This window comes from Zootermopsis nevadensis, unplaced genomic scaffold, assembly GCF_977971745.1.
Source record: "Zootermopsis nevadensis isolate Lab colony 2312 unplaced genomic scaffold, Znev_1.0 Znev_ptg000027l, whole genome shotgun sequence".
NCBI classification, from domain to species: Eukaryota; Metazoa; Arthropoda; class Insecta; order Blattodea; family Termopsidae; genus Zootermopsis; species Zootermopsis nevadensis.
The window spans coordinates 7065308-7086374 of record NW_028259159.1 but is presented as its reverse complement, the minus strand read 5'-3'; the positions used below and the strand labels follow the sequence as shown (position 1 = coordinate 7086374).

General features: G+C 40.0%; 2 protein-coding genes across 5 annotated transcripts; both read left to right on the top strand.

Moving 5' to 3' along the window:
* The first annotated feature begins 32 nt into the window (after positions 1–32).
* On the top strand, positions 33–4938 carry LOC110832395 (uncharacterized). Of its 3 annotated transcripts, none has more exons than XM_022069356.2 (7): positions 33–261; positions 723–770; positions 947–1079; positions 1409–1518; positions 1722–1787; positions 2086–2326; positions 3066–4938. In XM_022069356.2, the coding sequence occupies exons 2-7, from the start codon at positions 735–737 to the stop codon at positions 4361–4363; spliced, it is 1884 nt and encodes a 627-aa protein (XP_021925048.1). In that variant the 5' UTR covers positions 33–261; positions 723–734; the 3' UTR covers positions 4364–4938. The 3 variants fall into 3 exon arrangements, with proteins under 3 accessions (XP_021925048.1, XP_021925056.1, XP_087212459.1); XM_022069364.2 differs by lacking the exon at positions 33–261 and adding an exon at positions 283–480; XM_087356333.1 differs by lacking the exon at positions 33–261 and adding an exon at positions 534–546.
* Positions 4939–6116: 1178 nt separating this feature from the next.
* On the top strand, positions 6117–20289 carry LOC110832437 (uncharacterized). Of its 2 annotated transcripts, none has more exons than XM_087356326.1 (19): positions 6117–6572; positions 6851–7084; positions 7206–7406; positions 7514–7666; positions 8385–8588; positions 8742–8907; positions 9691–9819; positions 10406–10538; positions 11228–11437; positions 12095–12281; positions 12371–12479; positions 13285–13465; positions 13909–14026; positions 14109–14322; positions 14624–14711; positions 17127–17356; positions 18017–18179; positions 18776–18987; positions 19873–20289. In XM_087356326.1, exons 1-19 carry the CDS (start codon positions 6546–6548, stop codon positions 20031–20033), a joined length of 3120 nt encoding a protein of 1039 aa, XP_087212452.1. In that variant the 5' UTR covers positions 6117–6545; the 3' UTR covers positions 20034–20289. The 2 variants fall into 2 exon arrangements, with proteins under 2 accessions (XP_087212452.1, XP_087212451.1); XM_087356325.1 differs by having other exon boundaries at positions 12077–12281.
* The last annotated feature ends 778 nt before the right edge of the window (positions 20290–21067 follow it).

Genomic DNA, 21067 nt, shown 5'->3' with positions numbered 1-21067 from the left:
TGACTGGGTAATTATGGTTTGATTTCTGACTGGAAAGTGACTTTTGTTATTGCCACTGCATGCAGGTATAAAAATGCGGTGGCATTTTGCTGTGTTAAATTTAAGTTTTTGCTTGTGCCAAGCATTTGGGAAAGTATGTTATGTAGGCTGCCAATTAGCAAACAACTTGCATGTTGCTTTATTCCTGCAGTTCTTTAATCAAAATTTGAAGTTCGAGCCATAAGAATTTCATTATCACGGTTTATATTGGGGCATGTCAATGTAAATCGATACAGAGAAAGTGTTTGAAATATTGAAAATATTGCTGTTATTCATCTCTGTAACCATAATTGTATCCGTAGGGTTCACAAACATGATTAATTCTCTATATATTTTGACGTAATTTATTTACTTCTATAATTTGTGTTAAAACAAAATGTTTGATTTACGTATAACCTGTGAAATTCGTTTCCAGTTAATCATAATATCAGGTCACTGAATGTAAGTCTTTTTATCCTTGGTATTCTGTGACCCGTGGTTTTTAATCTTAATATCAGGTCACTGAATGTGTTTATCCTTGGTAATCTGTGACCCGTATTGGAATTTGAAATGTTAGGTTATTGTAATAGTGCAGCGCGATATGTATAAATGTTGTGGAAATGTCTATATACGTAAACCATGTAGTGTGCTTTTTGTAGCATTATTCAAATAGTAATATATTTATATGTTATTTTCCTCAATAGCGTATACAAGAAATGTTCGAACTGGATGGAGATTTTGATTTGGATGAGGTACTAGTATATTGGAACAGCTTAACTTTACTGATTTTTATTTCAGTGCGGAATTACAATATCTGTTTTTTACTATATTAATGTAGTTTATTTCAGTTACTTGTGAATATATATTCGATTTTAATGTACGGTTTCTACTAAAGTAGAATCCAAATTTCATATTGCGTGTGTTGCAGGATTTTCTGCAAGGAGCATTTGAAAAAGAAACTGAATATGCAAAGAGAATTCCAGGACTCGGAACGAAAGGAGAAAAACGTTCTTCACTTGAAGAGGAGCCTTATATAACAAAGAAAAATAAATTAACAAACAGTGAGCATAACACCTTACAATTTAAAAATGTTGTACCATTTGAGGGTAGAAGTAAAATGAGTGGTTAACTTAAAATTGTAAGCAGTTCAAGCTGAGTATTGGGGAACATAGGAACACTTCAATTTTCTACAGATGAGTGTTATTTTATTGTGAAAACAATACAAAATCTGACATTGTCTAATGTTATCCTTTTTTTGTTCATAAAGATATTGGGTCTGGCTGTGTTTAGCCACGTCTTGTTTTGTGTATGAGCTTCTTGAAACTTCCTCCTTTGATCTGAAAGTTGCTGGTGACTGCTCCTAGCCTCACTGTTGTTACTGTTCTTGCAGAGACAGTGAGACCTGCTTACATTGATGTAACTCCACAGCACTGTCACAGGACTGGTCAGGCTGTTCGTCAGCGAAAGTTTCCAGGTCCAGCAGGCTTGCTACCAGACAAAGTGGGTGATTCTTGTTAAGCAGTTATTTGTTATTTCTGAGAGCTTAATGATGTTTGTTTCTTACATGGTAGAACCAAAGGTTCAATTGTAGAATAGTGCATTGAGTTACCTCAATATGAAAGGAGGAAAATTGTTAAAATAAATATGTTAGAGCAAGAGCAGCGACCTGCACACAATGTGAAACATGTTTTCTGTGCCCACAGGACTATGCAATGAACCAGTCCACAGTTCTATCTCCCACAGCAGATTCTGAGATGCTCCATAATGAGGTGAGACTTTTAGTGACATTCTGCCACCAAACACAGAATTGTCATAACCCCATCCTAAAACATGCTATTAACAACTTTCAAAACATTTAATGAAAAGGCATTTGAAAAGTTTGTCTTAAGTTCTGGACAGCCAGGATTTAAATCCCTGTGTCATTTTGTTTGGTAGAAGTTTACCGACTCACTGCCATGAAAACGTAAAATCTCTTGAAGAAACATGAAAGCTCAGAAAGAGTAATAAAGCCATAAAATTGTGCCATTGGGTTCTGCTGTAGAAGCTAATGTAATTCTGTTGTTGCAGAACCTTTTGTGCTCCCAACCATCCAGTTCAATGTTTGAGACGGCAGCCTGGCAACAGATGTTGAGGGATTTTGAGTTGAGTGACAGCAGTGGGCCTCTCAGTCAGTTTACAGTGGCGTGGGTTAAGCGACGAGCTGCTGCACGACAGCTATGGCATCAGAAGGTTCCATTCCTGGTGACAGTGCTGCGTGACCTGGATTGTAGCTCACCTGATCCATGTGTCGTTCTACAAGACAGAACAGGTACAGCAGAACCTTACCTACCTAACAGAGCAAGGCATGTAAATGTTTCAACAGAAGGGAAATAGCGCTGTTACTGGGTTTTTTCAATGAATTTGTGTGTAAGAGCTGATCTTTATTTTTCTTCGTGGAAAGAAAGAATAAAGATTCTGCTTTCCTTATTTTTGTGTAATGATGGGCTAATGGTATTGTGTCTGTTCCCCTGAAGGTTTGAACCATTTTATGGATTTTTATTATTGACATACCCCTAGAGGCCAGACTTTGTACTTTCATTCTACTTTTAAATTTCTGACACTAACATGATAGCTATGCTAACTTCTAATTAGAGAATTTTGTTGCTTACATAAGACATGAAGATGCTGTACTCCACAACATACAGTTTTTTGGTGGGGCTTATTTTCCTTTAATGTAAATTACATAGAAGCAAATTATTTTATTTTGGGTTGTTGAACATCTGTAGTATATCAGTTCCATGAGTGAGGCAGCTGTAGCAAATTATTAGTCTTGGATTTGCATATCGGTACATTACATAAGTGGGCTGTATCCTGCATGGAGAAAGCTTTCATGTTTATCTGTCTATGCATGTAGGATTTGTAATGCTTTTGTGTATATTTAAATTCTGTGTAGTGTTTAGGAAGACAAACAATTTGTGTCACTCTATAAATTACAAGACTGAAAAGTCACTCCTTGTTGGTGATTGCATATATAGAACTAGCTGAGTGTTAGGTGCTATATGTTGAAGGGGAGGTCCATGGAACACTACATCGTGAGGTGTGGGAGCTGTATGGAGGACAGCTGCAGCCTGGAGCTGTCCTGGTTCTTCGCCAGGTGGGCGTGCTTAGCACTGGAATTACAGCACGACGACACTACCTCAATGTGACTTGTAATAACATCATTAACATCTACAGCAATGTTTTACAAGATGAAATAGCAAGCAAACATAGCAGCAATGTCAGAAGAACAATGGTACATCATGTATCTCATGGGGAACTATTGAAGAGCGCCACTGAGTGGCAGCTACACCACTCTGCACCTGATACCTCCCTGACTTGTAGGCCTATAAATTCCTTGTTCAGTACTGTTGGTAGTCCTGCAAATTTATCACTACCCCATCATGCTCTAAAACAAAGTGGGAACATTGGAGGTAATGCCTCTCCTCTATTCTCCCATCCAAATGGTTGGCAACGGAATCCTTCCAGTGTTCCTAACTTGGCGTGTTGTACAAGAGTTTCACAAACTGCTGATAGAACATTGTATAACTCAGTTAATAGCAAAGATAATATGAGGACTCAGAATTCTTTAAATAACAGTGTACAGATCAGGAAAACAAATTTGCAGAATGTTATGAACATATCAAACTCTTTAAATGGTAAGTCATATGCATCTACAATTATAAATAGCAGCACACCATTTAACAGGAGAGTCACAGATGCAGCAGAACAGCCACTACATGGCAAGTCTGCTTTATATAGGCAGAATGTGTCAGATTCACCACAGCAGATTCAAGATGGAAAGCATTCTGGTAATGAACAATTCAAATTTAAGCTACAGCCAACATCTGCTTCATTTGGACAGAAAGTATTGCATTCTCTACATCAACGTGATGAAAGAAACAATGTTGGGAGTGAAGGCTTTGACTATCAACCACAGCCAACTCCTCCTCTCAATTCCAACAGAACTGATAAGTTGGCACCAGCATTTAAAGGAGGTTTCGTACCCAAAGTGTCACGTTTTGGAAGTCCAGTACCTGCTGTTTCCCACCCCTCATACTCGTCCCAGGTTCTTGCTGCTTCCGGCACATCATTTGATGTCTCTGACTCACACAGACCTTCACATTCAGCAACAACTGTAATGGACCACTTACAAGAAACTTGCACTGTTTCGATGTCTTTGAATTTTGGTGGTGGACGTTCTGCCAGTGGTCATAATTCATCAAGCGAAAGGACCTCCAAGTCAATTGAGCGCATGACAGAGGTTGAAAATTCAGGATTGGATGTTTTAGAAGGACTTGACACCAACTCTTTGTTCGACGAGTTCTAAGTGAAAATGCTACCATGTGAATTGTAGCAGTGTTGTCAAATATGACTCAGAAAATTTAGTCCTCCACAGATCGCTTTCAAGCCAGTTTTTAAAAAGCATCCTGCATGGCCTTTGAGGTGTATTCAAATGGCTGGAAGGGTCAGGTGGGCTTATGGGGTGTCTGTTCAAAGAAGTCAGGATAATTATTAGTACACAAGAAGTTAATGTGTTGAGACCTGATACATTGTGTCCTATAATTTCCATGTGTTGGTTTAATTAAAATCAAACTTTATTTACACAGTCACATTTGAGTAACTTAACAGCATATTATGGTGGTTTAAAATCTTGTATGTTGAGGAAAGATCTATGTATTTGTCAGTAGCATTGTTTTGTGTGATTTACTTGAAACTGTGCAACTTTTCACTGAATCCATTTTTATTGACTCATTATTTGTTATGAATGTATTTGATCTCATTTATTTATTTTTTTTGCTAGTCATGTGTCATTTCTTGGCAAAATGAAGCTCCATGGCGTCTATGTCCTGCAAAGAAAGTGTAAAGATTGCACTGCATGTAATATTATATGTGTAAAAAGCAGGTATTCTATATTTTTAAATTGTAGGTGCCATGATAACATTTCTGGACACTGATCCTCAGGATTTGTCAAATTCACCCAGTAATTTAACGTTAGCATATATCACAAACTGTTCTCTCCCATCCAGATCCAACCCCTTTGTATTCTTGGGTGTTCCTAATGGTGTACCCAATGTTGCAATTTAGTGATTAACACACCTGCTTTATGTTAGGGAGATGTCGGATTCAAATCGTGACCTGGAGGTCAGCTATTGTTGTTGAGGGTTTCTTTTTTTGTAGTTTTCTCCAGGCAAATTCTAGGATAATATCTTCAATTTAGCCATGACCTCTATCAAATCCCTTCCAATTCATTAACCATCCTGTCATTCAATGCATTTTAGGCTGAGTTACTGACAGCATAATTAAATAATACGACACCTAATGCAATAATTATAAAAGTAATAGTGATTTTTGTGTCAGAGCATTGGAGTATCAATTATATTAGTTGAAAGAAAGGTAGATTATTCGCACGACCACGACTGTTTGGAAATTTATGTGTTCAAGCACATGCGCCCATTTCTTTAGGTGCAGTTTGCCTTTTTGAGATGGCAGCACATTCGCATTTGTAATTGCCATACCAGTGCAATAAGTGTAGGAAAATAATTTTGATAGTAAGATGACTCTTACGATCTTGATATGAGATGTTTCGTAATAAAAATTCAGCGGCCTTTTCTCACCCAAGTCTCCTGATTAACTGTTAGATGGCTCTGGCAGAAATTGTTCAGTCAGTGGGCTGGTCACTAACTACTCACAGATGCACTTTTCAAAGACCAAGAAACATCCGAAAATTGAGGCGGCGGAAACCCACAAACCGGGTTGTAGAGCCAAGAACCAACAAGATAACCCTTTGTAAATATTATATAAATTTTTTATTGTCTTGAAGAAGCTCTGCGGAAAGTCAAAAATTTCATTAGGCCAAAAACTTTGAAGGTAGATGTCCCTGTTTCATTGTAAAAATTCTCATTCCAATCTATCAAAAAAGCTTAATTTTACTTTCGACTACTTTAACTCCTGATGGAACCATTGTGCAAGTTACTTATTGAAATCTAAATGTGCCTCCAATTTAGCAAAGGTTAGTTTATATCTTTTTGTCATTTCCTTAAAACTGGTTACATTGCCAACTACGAAGGCTTGTGTACTCTGAAGGCATTGAACATGAAGTCGATACGTAAGATATCTTTGTCATCGTTCGATACATACTTGCTAGCTTGCACTAGCTCTGCTTGAACAACAGTGACTTCAGGTTATCTATGTCAGTAATGTTAATTTTTTAGGCGTCCAGGAAAAATTAATGTCTGATAATGGAAAAATGTACATAATATATAGTACTCTGATAATAATTTGGCGCTCAGTTGTTGCAATGGCAACATTTCAAGTTTTTAATTTAAAATCGCCTACATTTTTGTAATTACATGCCTTCGGATGACTTAATCACACGAAAACAATGATATAGTTCGTCTAAATTTAATGCTACGAAAATTATTTAATAATTTTGTCATTTTATGATTATTGGTGAGAAATCTGTCGCCTGTTATAAGCAGGGAGTTCAGTGAGAGACAACAGGAAAGAGCATGGTAATACAACAGTTGTCAGACGAGGTAATTCTATTTATATTTCAGATAGTTCTAAAATTTCACTTGCAGTGGGCAATTAAAATATCCGGTAAATGTGTAGAGTACACCTCAGCCCTTTATAATCTAACATGATTTAACCAAACAAAATTAAATATTGCAGTAATATTTGCATGTGTGGAACTCAGATTATGCTCTACACTGAATAAGTAGGTAGTTTTGTGCTGTCAGACCAGATAATTGGATAAGAAATATCGGACCTTGACAAATTAATTTGTTATCCCCCTGTGCTGTGTCCATTCCAGCCGCCTCTCGTCAAAGCAATCTTCATAGGGGATGTTGAGGAGGTGCAGCTGTTACTGGGGCAGAAGGAGGATGTGAATCTCCAGGACAGTGAGAAACGCAGCCCATTACATGCAGCTGCCTTCAGGGGAGATCCCTGCATTGTAGAAGCACTGATACTGAGTGGTGCAAGGGTTAACACCAAAGATTCAAAATGGCTCACACCTCTGCATAGGGCATGCTGCAGTGGGAGTGAGGTGAGTTGTATTATGTCACTGTCTATCCAACCCATGTGTGTCAAGCATATCTCTGCATCTTGTTATTGAGGGACTATACTGGAAATTAACTGCAGTCTGTGTAACATGTAATCATTTTCAGGATACTGTTGGGATCCTGCTGAAACACAAGGCTGATATTAATGCTAGGGACAGATACTGGCAGACTCCCCTTCATGTGGCTGCCGCTAATAATGCTGTTCTCTGTGCCGATAACCTGATACCACTGTTACCTAACATCAATGTGACTGATCGTGGTGGGCGTACCAGTCTGCACCATGCAGCTTACAACGGTCACCACGAGGTAGTGGAATTTCAGGATTTTGTGAAGTAATGCATTTCATTTGTAAGAGGAGTGTTGCATTGTATTGTTAAAGAATTAGTCATTTGAATGCCCATGTTGCTTTATAGATGGCTGAGCTGCTTCTTACTCAGGGCTGTGTGGTGAACGCTTGCGACAAGAAGGACCGACGTGCTCTGCACTGGGCCGCGCATATGGGCTATGAAGATGTTGTGAGACTTCTGATCAACCACTCTGCTGACATGAATGTGAAGGACAGGGATGTGAGTACAGTTCTGTAATTACAGTACGTGATGGCCTTGGAAACGGTTTGTCGCACTTACACTGATTGTACTTGCCCAGGCAAAGCATTTGTCTTGTTTCTGAACAGTTTGAGATAGGAAGGAAGGTAGAAAAAATGGTCTTATTTCATGTTTTGTATTGCACGAAGATGAGATTAAAATGTTCAGAATCCTGTCTGTGGACTGCAAGTCAAGTGATCTGAGATTTGAGGTTTTTTCTGTGGTCTATGTCATTGTTGGTCATTCGGGTTGTCACACCATGTGGACTTGTAGGTAGATACGAACATTTCAGAGGAACAAAGTTTTTCGATCTTGAGGGCAAAAGCCCCTAATATTAAAGTATCTATCTATGGGTTCATAAATTGTAATTCAGAACATGATATTACAACTTTTAAAATAATAATGTGATTTTCATGAAGCTTTTGATACATGCTATTTGAGGCCAGTCTGGCTCCAGCCTTTTTAATTCTTTGCCATCAGCAGTACCAAAAGTGGGGATGTGTAGGTCTCTGTCTACAGGTTGAAATGGTAATTTAACTAAAGTTCGTGGAATCACGGAAATACAAATTTTGCAATTTCCAGGAGGGTTTGAAGACTGTTATTTTGGATGTAGGAGAATTTGTGTGACAGATGTAGAATGCCATCTAATATTACGTCCATGTATAAGGTTGTTGGATTGGAAGTGTTAATTCCTCTACAGCTGTATACACCCCTGCACGCTGCAGCTGCCAGTGGTAGCGTTAATGTGGCACAGATACTTCTGGAGAGCGGTGCAGAAGTGGATGCTCGAAACTCGTACGGTAATACCCCTCTCCACATAGCGTGTCTGAATGGACATTCCAACATGTGCAATGAGCTGACGTACTATGGAGCAGACATCAATGCACTCAATTACAGAGGCCAGGTGAGTGACATGCCATTGCATTCTGTTGTTGCATGTTTATTTAAGTCTTTGCCTCATCAACTGCAGGTTGCACAGTTTACAGTGCCTATATTTTCATGATGTGGTGTTTAAGCGTGTTGTGAATTTTGGCTGCTCCTTTGCTGTTTCTTGTAGACTCCACTGCATATAGCTGCTGCGTCAACACATGGAGAGAGGTGCCTTGAAGTGCTGATTAAGGTGGGGGCTGACATAAATGTCCAAAGTGAGGACGGAAGAACGCCGTTGCACATGACAGCTATACACGGGCGCTTCACTCGCTCCAAAACGCTTATTGATCATGGTGAGCCTGAATGTAACTTGTACCTTGTGTTGATCCCACTTAAGCAAAAGTGTTATAACTTAGATACCAGGATGCTGCTCCATAAATAACAAATATCTAAAAAGTTGAATATGTACGAAGATATCCGTCTTCTGGGTTATTGCGCTGTGTAGTCTGGTCGATGTTAACCAACGTTTCAGAGGTCATACTGCCTCCGTCATCACCCTGATGATGGAGGCAGTATGACCTCTGAAACGTTGGTTAACATCGACCAGACTACGCAGCGCAACAACTCAGAAGACAGAAATCTTCATCGCCCTGATGACGGAGGCAGTATGACCTCTGAAACGTTGGTTAACATCGACCAGACTACACAGCGCAATAACCCAGAAGACGGATATCTTCATACTCACCGCTGTGAGAACCTCAAGTCTTACATTGAATATGTACGTTCTTTATTATAGTTTAAACTTTAACACTGGAGATCAGTAAGGGGTGGCATGGTGGGCAACAGTGTGGCATTGATGAAGAGTGGTTGAGACATTGTCTCCTAAAATTTTAACGTAACATTAGATACAACTGTATAGTCATTACACATGATGATGGTGGTCTGTAGTTATTTATCATACAGAAATTTAGAATTGTTATGGAAAATCAGCAGTTCACGTATGCATTTCTCATTTGCACGGTGTTCTTAAGGAATGCATCTACCAGGTAAATGAATAGATGACTGTACTGTGAACGTATAACTGCGGAAGTTGACAAATGAGGAGTGAACGTGAAATTAATGATTTGTATTGACAGGGGCTGTTGTGGACAGCATGGATAAGAATGGCTGCACTGCACTGCACATAGCTGCCCTCTATGGTCATGAACTGTTGAGTGGAACACTGCTAACATTTCAGGCAGATCCTAGCAAGAGAGGATATGAAGGTACCAACTCTGGACACAAATTAATTAACTGTTTTTCCTTCAGCACAAATAAAACAACACAAAATAATTTTTCCCATTATCCTCTCCATATCTCTTGGCTCCAAACGATGTTCCCACTCTCGCTATATATTGTTCCTGCAGCATAAGAGACCAAGTTTTGCAAAACAACAGGTAAAATTGCAGTATTTCAAGTTTGCCTGAGTACACAACCCTTATGTATTATGAATATCATGCCTTTATGAAGATGACCACCAAGTCAAGTAAGATTACTGTGCCTGTTTTAAACAATTTTTTTCAATATCAAGACCCTGCCTCAATATACATAGTGTAATTTTCTCTAGTGTCCTGTTACACTATTTTCTGGCTTGTAAGACACTAATGTTCTTGGAATATTCTGCCTAAAATCTGATCCAGTTTATATTTGATGGGTGGGTCTATGTGAGGGAAAACTTTTATATCCATGTGGTACAGCAGATGAGTTTTTGCGTTACAAAACTCAAGCTTTCACAGATGAATCTGTTGTTAATTTCATCATGAACTTCATTTTGATTTGTTACTGTTGTACTCTGCATTCGTGATGTTATAGGTCGGACGCCGCTTCACATGTGCTGCCTTGGTGGCTTTGTAGAGTGCTGTCGTAAGTTCTTGCAGGTGAATGTTGATCTCGATATTCAAGACAGTACAGGCAAAACTCCGTTACATTTGGCAGCATTCAGAGGGTGAGTGTACATGTGTATTTGCAAGGGGCTGCTTAGGAACAGCCAGGGGAGGTTGTCAGGTCAACGTGAGTTTGTATCGTGCTGGGGTGTCATTTCAGATTTATTTGTTATTTGCTGTTAATCATTTTGTCCATGATTGAATTCCTGCATGTCATCGAAGTTAACGTGTTTTATGTCTGCAAGTGTTAGTCTAGCTGGAGAGAATGGTGTGTGAGGGCAGTAGCTCCATTCTTATAAACACGTGGAAGCAGAGTAATTATACAGATTTGTTCACCAAACCCTTCTGTTTGTTTCATGATATCTTAGCCATCCCTTGGCTCATGTCTGCGACAGTAAGACTTGAGAGCAGCTAAGTATGAGATGACAGAACGGTCAAGTTGAGTTGCATAGCTCATTCATGGGCATGATCAAGGGATTAGAATGGAATATGAATCTTTGTATTACATTGTAATGGTTAGCACTCGGGTGGAGCCGAATTCAGGGCTTGTCTAGGAGGTGGCCTGTTTTAGTTTTCCCTCAGTTCTGCCAGGCGAATGCATTGATGATTCCTTCCAAATTGCCACTACTGATTATACTTCTATTTTACTTTATATTCCATAATCATGTGCTTGATATGTCAGTAACTTTTATTTCAGTTTTCTGTGAAACTGTAATAGAAACACAAGGTAATGAACTCATCTTTTTCAAAGGTCAGTTGACTGTCTTGATCTGCTGGTAAGCAGTGGTGCCAACTTTCAGCTGCAAGATGCACATAGTCGGATTCCTTTGCACTATGCAGCGGCTCGGGGACAGTATCCGTGTGTGTTCACGTTGGTTGGGATCGGCAGTCAGGTGAACAAGCAGGATGTGGATGGTTGTACACCTCTTCACCATGCAGCCGCTCAGGACGTGGAGGGAAAGTAAGAGTTGCCTGGGCTTCATGGAACAAGTTAAAGTTGTGTCCAGTGTCAGGTCAGCTCTTTCTAAAAAACTTGGAAAAATTATGTGTTTAAAACTGTATGTAACTTGATAGTGTAGTCAGTTTTGGCCACTCAGGGCAGCATTTCTGTTTCTGTTTGTTTTGTAATTTTTTTTTTCCCCCAAACACGAAATTTATTTTTGTTGGGTGCTGGTCAGTATAACCCCTACTTTTCATGAAACTAAAATTGAATTTTATAGAACTCCTCCAGGATGGTTCGTGATACAAACAGTTTGGTACATGACAAAATATGGATCTCATAAGGAAATGCAAATTTTATTTCAAGCTTCTTTCAATATGGTGAATATTTAATACATGAACACATCACTTTTGACCGTGCACTGTGATCAGTTTTGCAATAATAGATTTTTGTTTATAAGAAATGAAATTAAAGGCCAGTAAGGTATGCGTGGTAGCGACAAATTCATTGAGGATTTATTTGTAACATATTTATGTTCTCTGTTTTTATTTGACATACCATTGTCACGCACAAGACAGTGATCAGTAGTTGTCAGTTCTTTGATAAGCCTCACCCCCCTCTCCCACCCTTTTTCTTCTTGCACATCCCTATTCAAGTCAGTTGGCACGATCCTTGCAGGTGTGTGGAATACCTCCTGCAGCACAAAGCAGACCCCAGACTGCGAGACAACAGGGGCTACACTGCGATCCACTATGCTGTGGCCGGTGGCAATCAGACAGGCCTGGAGTTTCTGCTAGCGGCTGTTGGCTCATATTTCAGTCTCAGTGGTGATGACATGCCCAAGATGACTCCTTTGCATTTAGCGGTCAGCCTTGATTTTACCCAGAACTTTGTTATAGAGTGCACCAGATGAAGTGGAAATCAATATTATTTCTCTAACCCCCACTGTTTCAGGCATACCACGGACATAGTGATATTCTGCGACTACTCTTACCTCTATTTTCCAATGCAAATATCAAAGATGACTCCGGCAAGGCACCTCTAGACCATGCCTCTTTCAAAGGTAATATAGATTCTTATTGTTTTGAATAAGGGCTGGTACAGATAATCCTCTGTATATTCCAGTTTGAGTTTACATTTGCATTGTTAGTGTGTTTTGAGTTTAGGTGAGATGTAAGTTTCTCGTGTTATTGAGTTTGAAGCTGGCTGTCTTCCGGGATGTTGTGCTCTGTTGTCTGGTAGGTATTCACTAACATTTCAGAGGTGCATACTGCCTCTGAAACATTGGTCAGGGGAGTACATGGTGTAACATCACAGTAGACAGCCATTTTTATTTTTATTTTTTTTTAAAAAAGTCAGTTTTGGAGTAGGGTGAATTTTTCAGCATCGATCAGAATTTTTGTGACTTAATGAGACTTGAGTTTTTTATGTCAGCAACAACTTTGATTGTGCTTATAATTCTGTGCATTCTTGGACCATGATTGTGGTGATATAATGCTCCAAAATACTGGCTACCATCTGCAAGATTATGCGACGTCACAACCCAGAAGTCCACAGTCCAGATTCATCATTCAAGCTGAGGAAATCACCACTACTATGGTTCATTAAAATCAATTGAGTCATTATAGAAGTTTTTCAGACAAGAAGCAGTATTCTGGTTATGTAGTGGTTAGCCTTTGGGTTGATTGCTTACTGTTGTCACTAATACAGAATATGAAAACATGTTTGTCAGTATAAAGACAACAAACGACCTGAGGACACGCATACAGATGAGCTTTGAAGCACTGCAGATATATTTCAGATAGTTGGCTGTCATTAATATTTTTTCATTGTATCAGTTTCTCACCAAAGACTGGCTTGAATTTCAGGTCACCGTCAGTGTGTGCAGTTATTGCTGCGCTGTGGGGCTCTGGTAAGTGTCCACGATGGAGTGACACAGCGAACGCCAGTCCATGCAGCTGTAGTGAATGGTCACAAGGAGTGTCTCTTGCTTCTGTTGGAAAACACAGAGGAGAGCCAGGTTGTCAACAGTGTGGACTACAAGAAGCGGTCAGGATCAGAGTGTTCGATATGTTTTATCCTGCCTGCCACATCACCAGTTCCTTCACCACCACCCTGTCAGTGAACTGAATCAGCTGAGAAGTGGATCCTTCTGTGATCTAATGGGATGGGAGGTTAAAGGCTGGTTTTCTGTTTCATGTCTCCAGAAATTGAGCAAAATACAGCCTATAACAGCATCAGGACCCTCTTTCTAGTGTTCCCTTAGTCCATCTCAGCATATCTTTATTCGTGTAACGATCTGCATCGTACTGATCGGCTTATCACAATGAATTGTGCAGTTTTGAATGAAACGTTGTTTTGTTCTAATGCCTTGGTTTCCGATTTTATTCTCGTTTGTATGTGATTTGCTAAGTTTGTATCTAAAGTTAACCTGTACGTTCCCTTTCATTAATTCACTGGTAGGTTGAACAGAACTTTTGTTTATGCTGCAGGACACCTCTAATGCTGGGCGTGTCAGCAGGTCACAGTGACTGCATAGTGATGTTGCTGAAGTACGGGGCTGACACGAATCTTGTGGACGAGGATCAGCACCCTGCTCTCTTCAGGGCTGTAAGTGGGAGACTGTGTGGTAACGTAACACAAGTCAGACACCTAGAGACCATTGTATTGATAACGCTATGGCATGTTGCAGGTGGTACATGGGCTCCAGGAGAACGTAGAACTGCTTGTGGGCAGGGGGGCAAGCCCCACATTTCAGGACCATGATGGCAAGTCAGCACTGCACCTTGCAGCTGCTTGTGGCCACCTGTCATGCCTGGCCACCATGCTGGGGAACACCAATGAAGATGTGAGCGAGTTGCAGGATAGCCAGGGGTGTACAGTGCTGCATTGGGCCTGCTACAATGGTGAGAAAATAGCCAACAGGATTTTTTTTTCAAATTAGTGTTGGAGTTACGTGTTGCAATGTTAAAATGTGGCCACAAGCAAGGTGAAATGGGTCACTGCTCATTCAGTTGGGTTAAAGTTTGGTTGCAAGATTTTGTGGTGTTTGTGATGAACCTTTACAAGCACTGTAACTGGAATCATTGTGAAGCCTCTGTTCCAGAGAATAAGGGGAAAGAGTTTTTTATTTTGAGTGCTTACATTTTGAATCATAAAACACCCTGATCTGGATCTGAAGAATTGGAAGTTGTTGTCTGATTGCAGGTAATGCAAACTGTGTGGAGTATCTTCTTGGGCAGAAGCACATTGGAAATATGGAGGGAAACTCATTCTCACCTGTTCACTGTTCTGTGTAAGTATCACTACAGTTTAATATGTGACTGTGGTGTAGAAATTAAGTAGCCTTAGCACATGAGTGCATACAGACTAAGTAAGTGGAAGAGAGGAATGGGTATGAAGTTGCTATTTGATGATTCATACGAGGGTCGCTCATTAAGTAATGCCCCACATTTTTTTTCTCAGCCAATAATGAAGATAGAAAAGTGTACTTTTACATGCTTGAGATTTGATGTTTCCCGCGTTCGTGTACGGAGTTTCAAATGATTCCAACCGATAGCGGAGCTGTAGTGAACTGTTAAAATGGCGTCTGTGAACGACTCTCGTTACAAGCAACGAGCTGTAATTGAATTCCTTGTTGCTGAAAAATAAACGGTGGTGAACATTCATAAACGTTTGTGTGCTGTGTATGGAAGCTGTGCAGTCGATAGGAGCACCGTTGGTCGCTGGGCTAAGAGAGTTAAAGCTTCAGGAAGTGAAGAAACCGAGCTCCGTGATCTGCCGCGCTCTGGGCGTCCTGCCACAGCCACCACTCCAGACATGTTGAACCGCACGGATGCCATTATTCGTGAGGATCGGCGCATCACAACTCGACAATTGGCCCAACAGCTTTCAGTCAGCAATGGAAGTGTGATTGCAATTATCCAGGCTCTCGCATATTCGAAGGTGTGCGCAAGATGGGTTCCACGAAGTCTCACAGCAGACCACAGGATTCAAAGGAAAACGATTTCTTCTGAATTGCTGGAGCGTTTTGATGCTGAGGGAGAGGTCTTTCTGTCCCGGATCATTACAGGTGACGAAACCTGGATACACCACTTTGAGCCAGAGACAAAAAGGCAGTCAATGGAGTGGCATCATCCTCAATCACCGAGAAAGAAGAAATTCAAGACAACTCCCTCCGCCGGAAAAGTCATGATGACTGTCTTTTGGGACAGTGATGGGGTCATTCTTGTGGATGTGATGCCAAGAGGTGCGACCATCAATTCAGACGCGTACATCAGGACCCTGAAAACCCTCAAGAAGCGTTTTCGACGAGTTCGGCCTCACAAGCATCCAGCAGAAATTTTGCTCCTGCACGACAATGCACGCCCTCACACAAGTCTGAGAACCCGGGAAGAAATCACCAAATTGGGTTGGACGGTGCTACCCCATCCACCCTACAGTCCAGATCTGGCACCCTCCGACTTCCATCTCTTTGGGCCACTTAAAGATGCTATCCGCGGAACAAGATTTGAAGATGACGAGAGCGTGATTCAAGCAGTGAGGACATGGCTACGTGCACAGGACAAGAGCTGGTACCGGCAAGGCATGCATGCACTTGTTCCACGCTGGCGTAAAACCGTACAAGTTGATGGGGACTATGTGGAGAAATAGTATGTGTAAAGGAAACATTGATTTATATTGTCACTAAATTTGAGCCATCTTGAATAAATATGTTCTGAGGAAAAAAATGTGGGGCATTACTTAATGAGCGACCCTCGTATTTGGACATATTTACTTATTACGTAGTTTTGCGAACTCGTGAGCCCAATTCATCTGTGGAACATAACACATTTCAAAAGAAAGAGAGCAAGCACTGTAAAATAGATCATCTCATCCACTTAATCATCTGCTTGCTTACTTAATCGCTGGTTCACCCACTCACTGGCTTGCTCACATATTCCCTCACTTCATTGCCTCTTCTGCATTGCAAAGTGAAACGTAAACATGGCATTTATCTGGTGAGTGATGAATTTCAACACTAAACAGAAGAAATTTAACATGGAGACAGATTGGGGTCATAAAATTTGAACTCTAACTTGGGTTGATCTGTAGATTAGTGAAAATTTAATGTGGATTACACTGTCATTTGTTTTCCAAGCTTTCGCTGATTTGGTTCTGATATCGATCGCTGTGCTAAATTTCAGTGATAGGTTAGAAATTATTCACTATTAATTAAATTAAAACCCACACATTTGTTTTGTAAAGAAATGGAACTTTGTTTCCTGTGAAGAAAATGGCAGAAGTTGCTGCAGCTTACACTTGATGTGTTGTGTTTCCTTTGTTTGCGCATGCATTGGCAAGTGCAGGAGCAATCCGTAAGTAGTTTGGCGTCCCTTTGGACGTGTGAATGCTGTCAGAGGTTCAAGCTGTACGTGGAATCCATATTTTAAATTGAATTTCATTCTTAAAAATAACTTTCTAAGCAGGTGATTGAGTTCCGTAAAACACAAGAACCCCATATCTCATAAAGTTCTTGTTTGAAGTGTATTGAATGTTCATCCTAAACAGTGGCCACGTTAATGCATTTACTCAGTTTAATGGGTTAAACCACGAAGTTAATACCCTGAATTCTAATTTTAACTGAAAGTGAAGATTTTTAGACTTGCGTATAAGAAGTTTATTGGAAGTAAGTCATGGGCAGAGACTGATACAATGTAATACTTCCTAGCTTCCAAGGCAGCGAGCAGTGCTTGGAGCTGCTAATTGGACACTTTGGATCATCTATTGTGAACTTGAGGGACCATCGAGGGCGCACCCCCCTCCATGTGGCTGCATTTTATAACAATTTGGAGTGTATGCAGTTATTGCTGAGCCACGGAGCAAGTGTGGAGGCCAGTGACATCACTGGGAAGACTCCACTCCTCCTGGCTGCATACAGTGGGCAGTGCAATGCTATCGGTGAGTGCTACTGAATTTGTGAACCGTTTGTGGGACATATTACAAGTAAGGCATTGCATTTGAACACAGAATCTAAGAATGTCTTATAGGGAAGAAATTGTGCTACCACAAGACTGACTTGCATTAGTGTTCCTCCCATCTCACAAGTTTGCTTGTCTTCTACGTTATTACCAGTTGTAGGAAACTAAAAATTAAAAATGACTCTTTATGTGCGTGTACATAATCTATCTTCAGTTTTATTTCATTATTATGAGGAGCATCAATATCGTATCTGCAGTGAAATTTTAAAGCCTTGTTACCTATGTCGAACCTTCTCCAAGCTTATCATGTGTTGTGATGCAGATAAATTTAGCATTAAATAATTCTGTCTTACATGTTTTCATTATATGTAGCGATTTGTAGGAACACAATCTCAGTGCATAATGAGAATCACCTGTATTGTGTTAGGTTTGCCTCCAGTCGCATAATGGTAATACCAAATTTCATATGAATCAGTCCACTGATAAACCTACTTTTTATCCTTGCTTGCTTTCATAGTACAATTCATGCCGTTACGTTCAGTTCATTTGTGTTCTCTGTCTGCTTTCTCTTCCTCTGGCAAGTTAAATCTGGCTACAATTTTTGTATTTGGCATGCTAGTAACTGTACTCCATGTTGCAGAATTGCTCTTGGACTGGAAGGCAAACATCAAGGCATGTGATCTGCAGAGCAACACTGCCCTCCACCATGCTTGCCAACGTAAACACAGCCGCTCGGCCCTCCTCTTGCTCGAGAGGACGGATGATGTGGAAGTCGTCAATATGACAAACAAGGAACTGCGCACGTATGTGTACAAATTAGTCTTCTGGGTATTTAATTTCAATTTAGATCATATTATTTCTGAAGATGGCTGTCTTCTGAGATGTGCCATGTAGTCTGTAAAATAGACTGAAATTTGAAATTTCATATGTGCTTACTGCTTCCATCACTAACATAGGCCAGTTTATGCCAATTTCTTCAATATATTAGGATCATGTTAGTGATGTAGTGTACTAGATACATACATTATCATTCTGGATTCAGTCCTGACAACTTCTGTAAGAAATAAAAATAATTGCAATTAATGTTGGTGTAAAGAGATGCATTTATTTCAAACTTTGTTAGATGATGGACTCAACACTGACACCTGGGACATTCTGATGGTCTACATTCATTTATTTTCCGTCACTGAACCAAACTGCCGTGAATAGAATGTTCACCTTTTTTTCCTTTGAGTATCTCCTGAAAATTTGAGGTTATTGTCAATAAATAAAGACACATTTGGTGGTATCTTCTAGAGCATGTGACATAATTGAACATGAGCGAGTCAGTTTGAGATGTGTGGAGGAAGCGCAATGCACATGATGTTAATCGAGAACTTTATATACGTTCGCCTTTCAGGCCACTGCATCTGTCATCTCGACATGGCATGGTTGCCGTGACACGTCTGCTACTGGAGAAGGGAGCATCTGTGCTTGCCGTGGACTGCGATGGAATGACCCCTGCCTTGGCCTGTGCCCCAGACCGCAATGTGGCCGAGTGTCTTGCCATCATCCTCTCGATGTATCCTTCAGTCACGCTTTTGGCACAACAACCAAATAACTTTCAGAAAGGTGAGAACAGTGGCACAAAGTGAGTGCAGTGAAATCTGTGATTTAACGTTGTAGTCCTGTACTGTTGCCAAGATTTTACAGTTCTCTTCCTATCTTATTCTTATATGTTTTTGATACCAATGAAATAACTTTACATGTCATTGGCTTTCTTTGTCTCTTGAAGAATGTGTGACTCTTGCTATGCTTACATTATAATAGTAATGAGGGTTGTGTATTATATTACATTTCTACAGTATGATCAGTTTTATATGGGTTGTGAGAGGCAATAATAGTTCGTGTACTATTTTATTAACTTGAGATGCAGGTATAGGTAAGTCATTTGATTGCATGATAGCAGTGTAGCTGTTGCATCTGGTGTGGAGAAAATGTAAAATAACGTGTAAGTGGGCTGTAAACAAACCATCATCTAGTTAGTCAATAGGTATGTTGCTCAGAAACGAAGCGATGAGAAGAAAATTAAATCATAGTAATGGAGAGAATTACATAGATCTCTTTTACAACATGTAATAAGGATTGTTTAAGTGGCTGTCGAGTTGAGAAAGATAGAAGAACAGACTGGACCTCATCATTATGTGTTCATATTATGTACTTTATACAAGAAACACATAGTAGAGACATAGATGTTTTGATTTGGGCATAAAGTAGGGATTATAGTGGACCAAAATGAAATTTGACTGACAGGTTTTAGTATACACCTTCCATATCAGGTTGAGCTGAATTTGTATGTCATCTTGGAAGTGAAACCTGCAGAGAGACATAGCCCAACATTTATGCTTTTACCTTGTTTGCTGAGCGCAAATAATATACGAAAGAAAGGCGAGAAATGTCGTTACATTTCTGGAGAACTTTCTTCATGGCCAGATGAACAATTGTTTGTTGGGGCAGGTCTCAAGAAACATCCGACACTGACACAACTGCTGCAGCTGCATCCACTGTCGTCAATTGACTATTCAGTGTACAACAACGTCACTTCGCCAGAGATGAAGGCTGCTGCTGGGGACCAATCAAATCTCTCTCACAACAGCTCAGACTCTGACTTCTACTAGCAACCAATTTGGAGAGGAAGAGAGACTGGACATGGTGCTTACACAGACACAGCCACAACCCACCAAGTCTTTCTCTTTTAATGCTTTACTATGTATTAATATTTTACTTTTGGGTTGTGGTTCTGTGAATTCAGTTGTACTTCGAAAGCATTGTCATAATTATTTGCAGTGTCCATTTTTTTAAAATAACATTTTTTTAGTACTAAAGCGATAAGCTGGTGTTAATACAATAAATACTAAAGACATTTTAATATTGGCTGGACTGTTCTTTTCATTTCATATCACTGCATCTTGGCAGTTTCTCTTCACACACATTCCCAGTCCCAGATCTGAAATCTCTGTTAAAGTTTCCTAGTCAACATTATGTACATTATACGCTAGAGTTGCTGCAATTTGTTCCTCTATGTATAAGTTCTTACAGTGAGCCGTGGTGGGGAAGTTTGGTAAGGCTTGTTTTGAATCACTTGTTAAAGCATACTGGAGTGACCAAAATAAATTCACTAGGTAATTTTGAGTGTAAATCTCTGGTACAAATTTGATCGCAATATATAACTACTTTGAGAAATAAAATGTGTGGACAAGTATAGTAGGCGACTGTAATCTTGAGACTTGCAAGGAATGCAGGAAGTCCGAAGAGTTAAAGGCTGACGCTATCTTTCGTCCTTCACCTCACTTCCTCACCCTGCAAGTCTCAAGATTACAGTCTTACATTGTAGAAGGATGTGACATACCATTTACACATTCCTTTTGTGCGCTGGCCATACAAACTGGAGAAATGCATAACACACATCTGATTAATTTTACATTATAATGTAACCATTCTAGAATTCCAGGCAGGAAAACAACAGAAGAATGTAACTGAAGTTGCATAGGATGATGAAAATCAGTCTCAAAGGAGAATGGTCCCAGATGAATGTTCCATTTTTTAACCTCTTTTATGATGGTTGTTGAAATTAAACAGGCATGTTGGAGGTAACTGTGGCAGTGTGACATGGTTAAATTTCAGCATTCCAGATGGAGAAACTGCATGGATT

Excerpts from the sequence above, each read along its gene's own strand:
- LOC110832437 (XM_087356325.1), top strand. The coding sequence starts at position 6,546 with ATGGTAATACAACAGTTGTCAGACGAG. Across the intron at positions 12,282-12,370 it reads TGACTCCTTTGCATTTAGCG|GCATACCACGGACATAGTGA; the intron begins GTCAGCCTTGAT and ends CCACTGTTTCAG. Across the intron at positions 18,180-18,775 it reads ACAAACAAGGAACTGCGCAC|GCCACTGCATCTGTCATCTC; the intron begins GTATGTGTACAA and ends TTCGCCTTTCAG.
- LOC110832395 (XM_022069356.2), top strand. The coding sequence starts at position 735 with ATGTTCGAACTGGATGGAGATTTTGATTTGGATGAG. Across the intron at positions 771-946 it reads GAGATTTTGATTTGGATGAG|GATTTTCTGCAAGGAGCATT; the intron begins GTACTAGTATAT and ends CGTGTGTTGCAG. Across the intron at positions 1,080-1,408 it reads GAAAAATAAATTAACAAACA|AGACAGTGAGACCTGCTTAC; the intron begins GTGAGCATAACA and ends CTGTTCTTGCAG.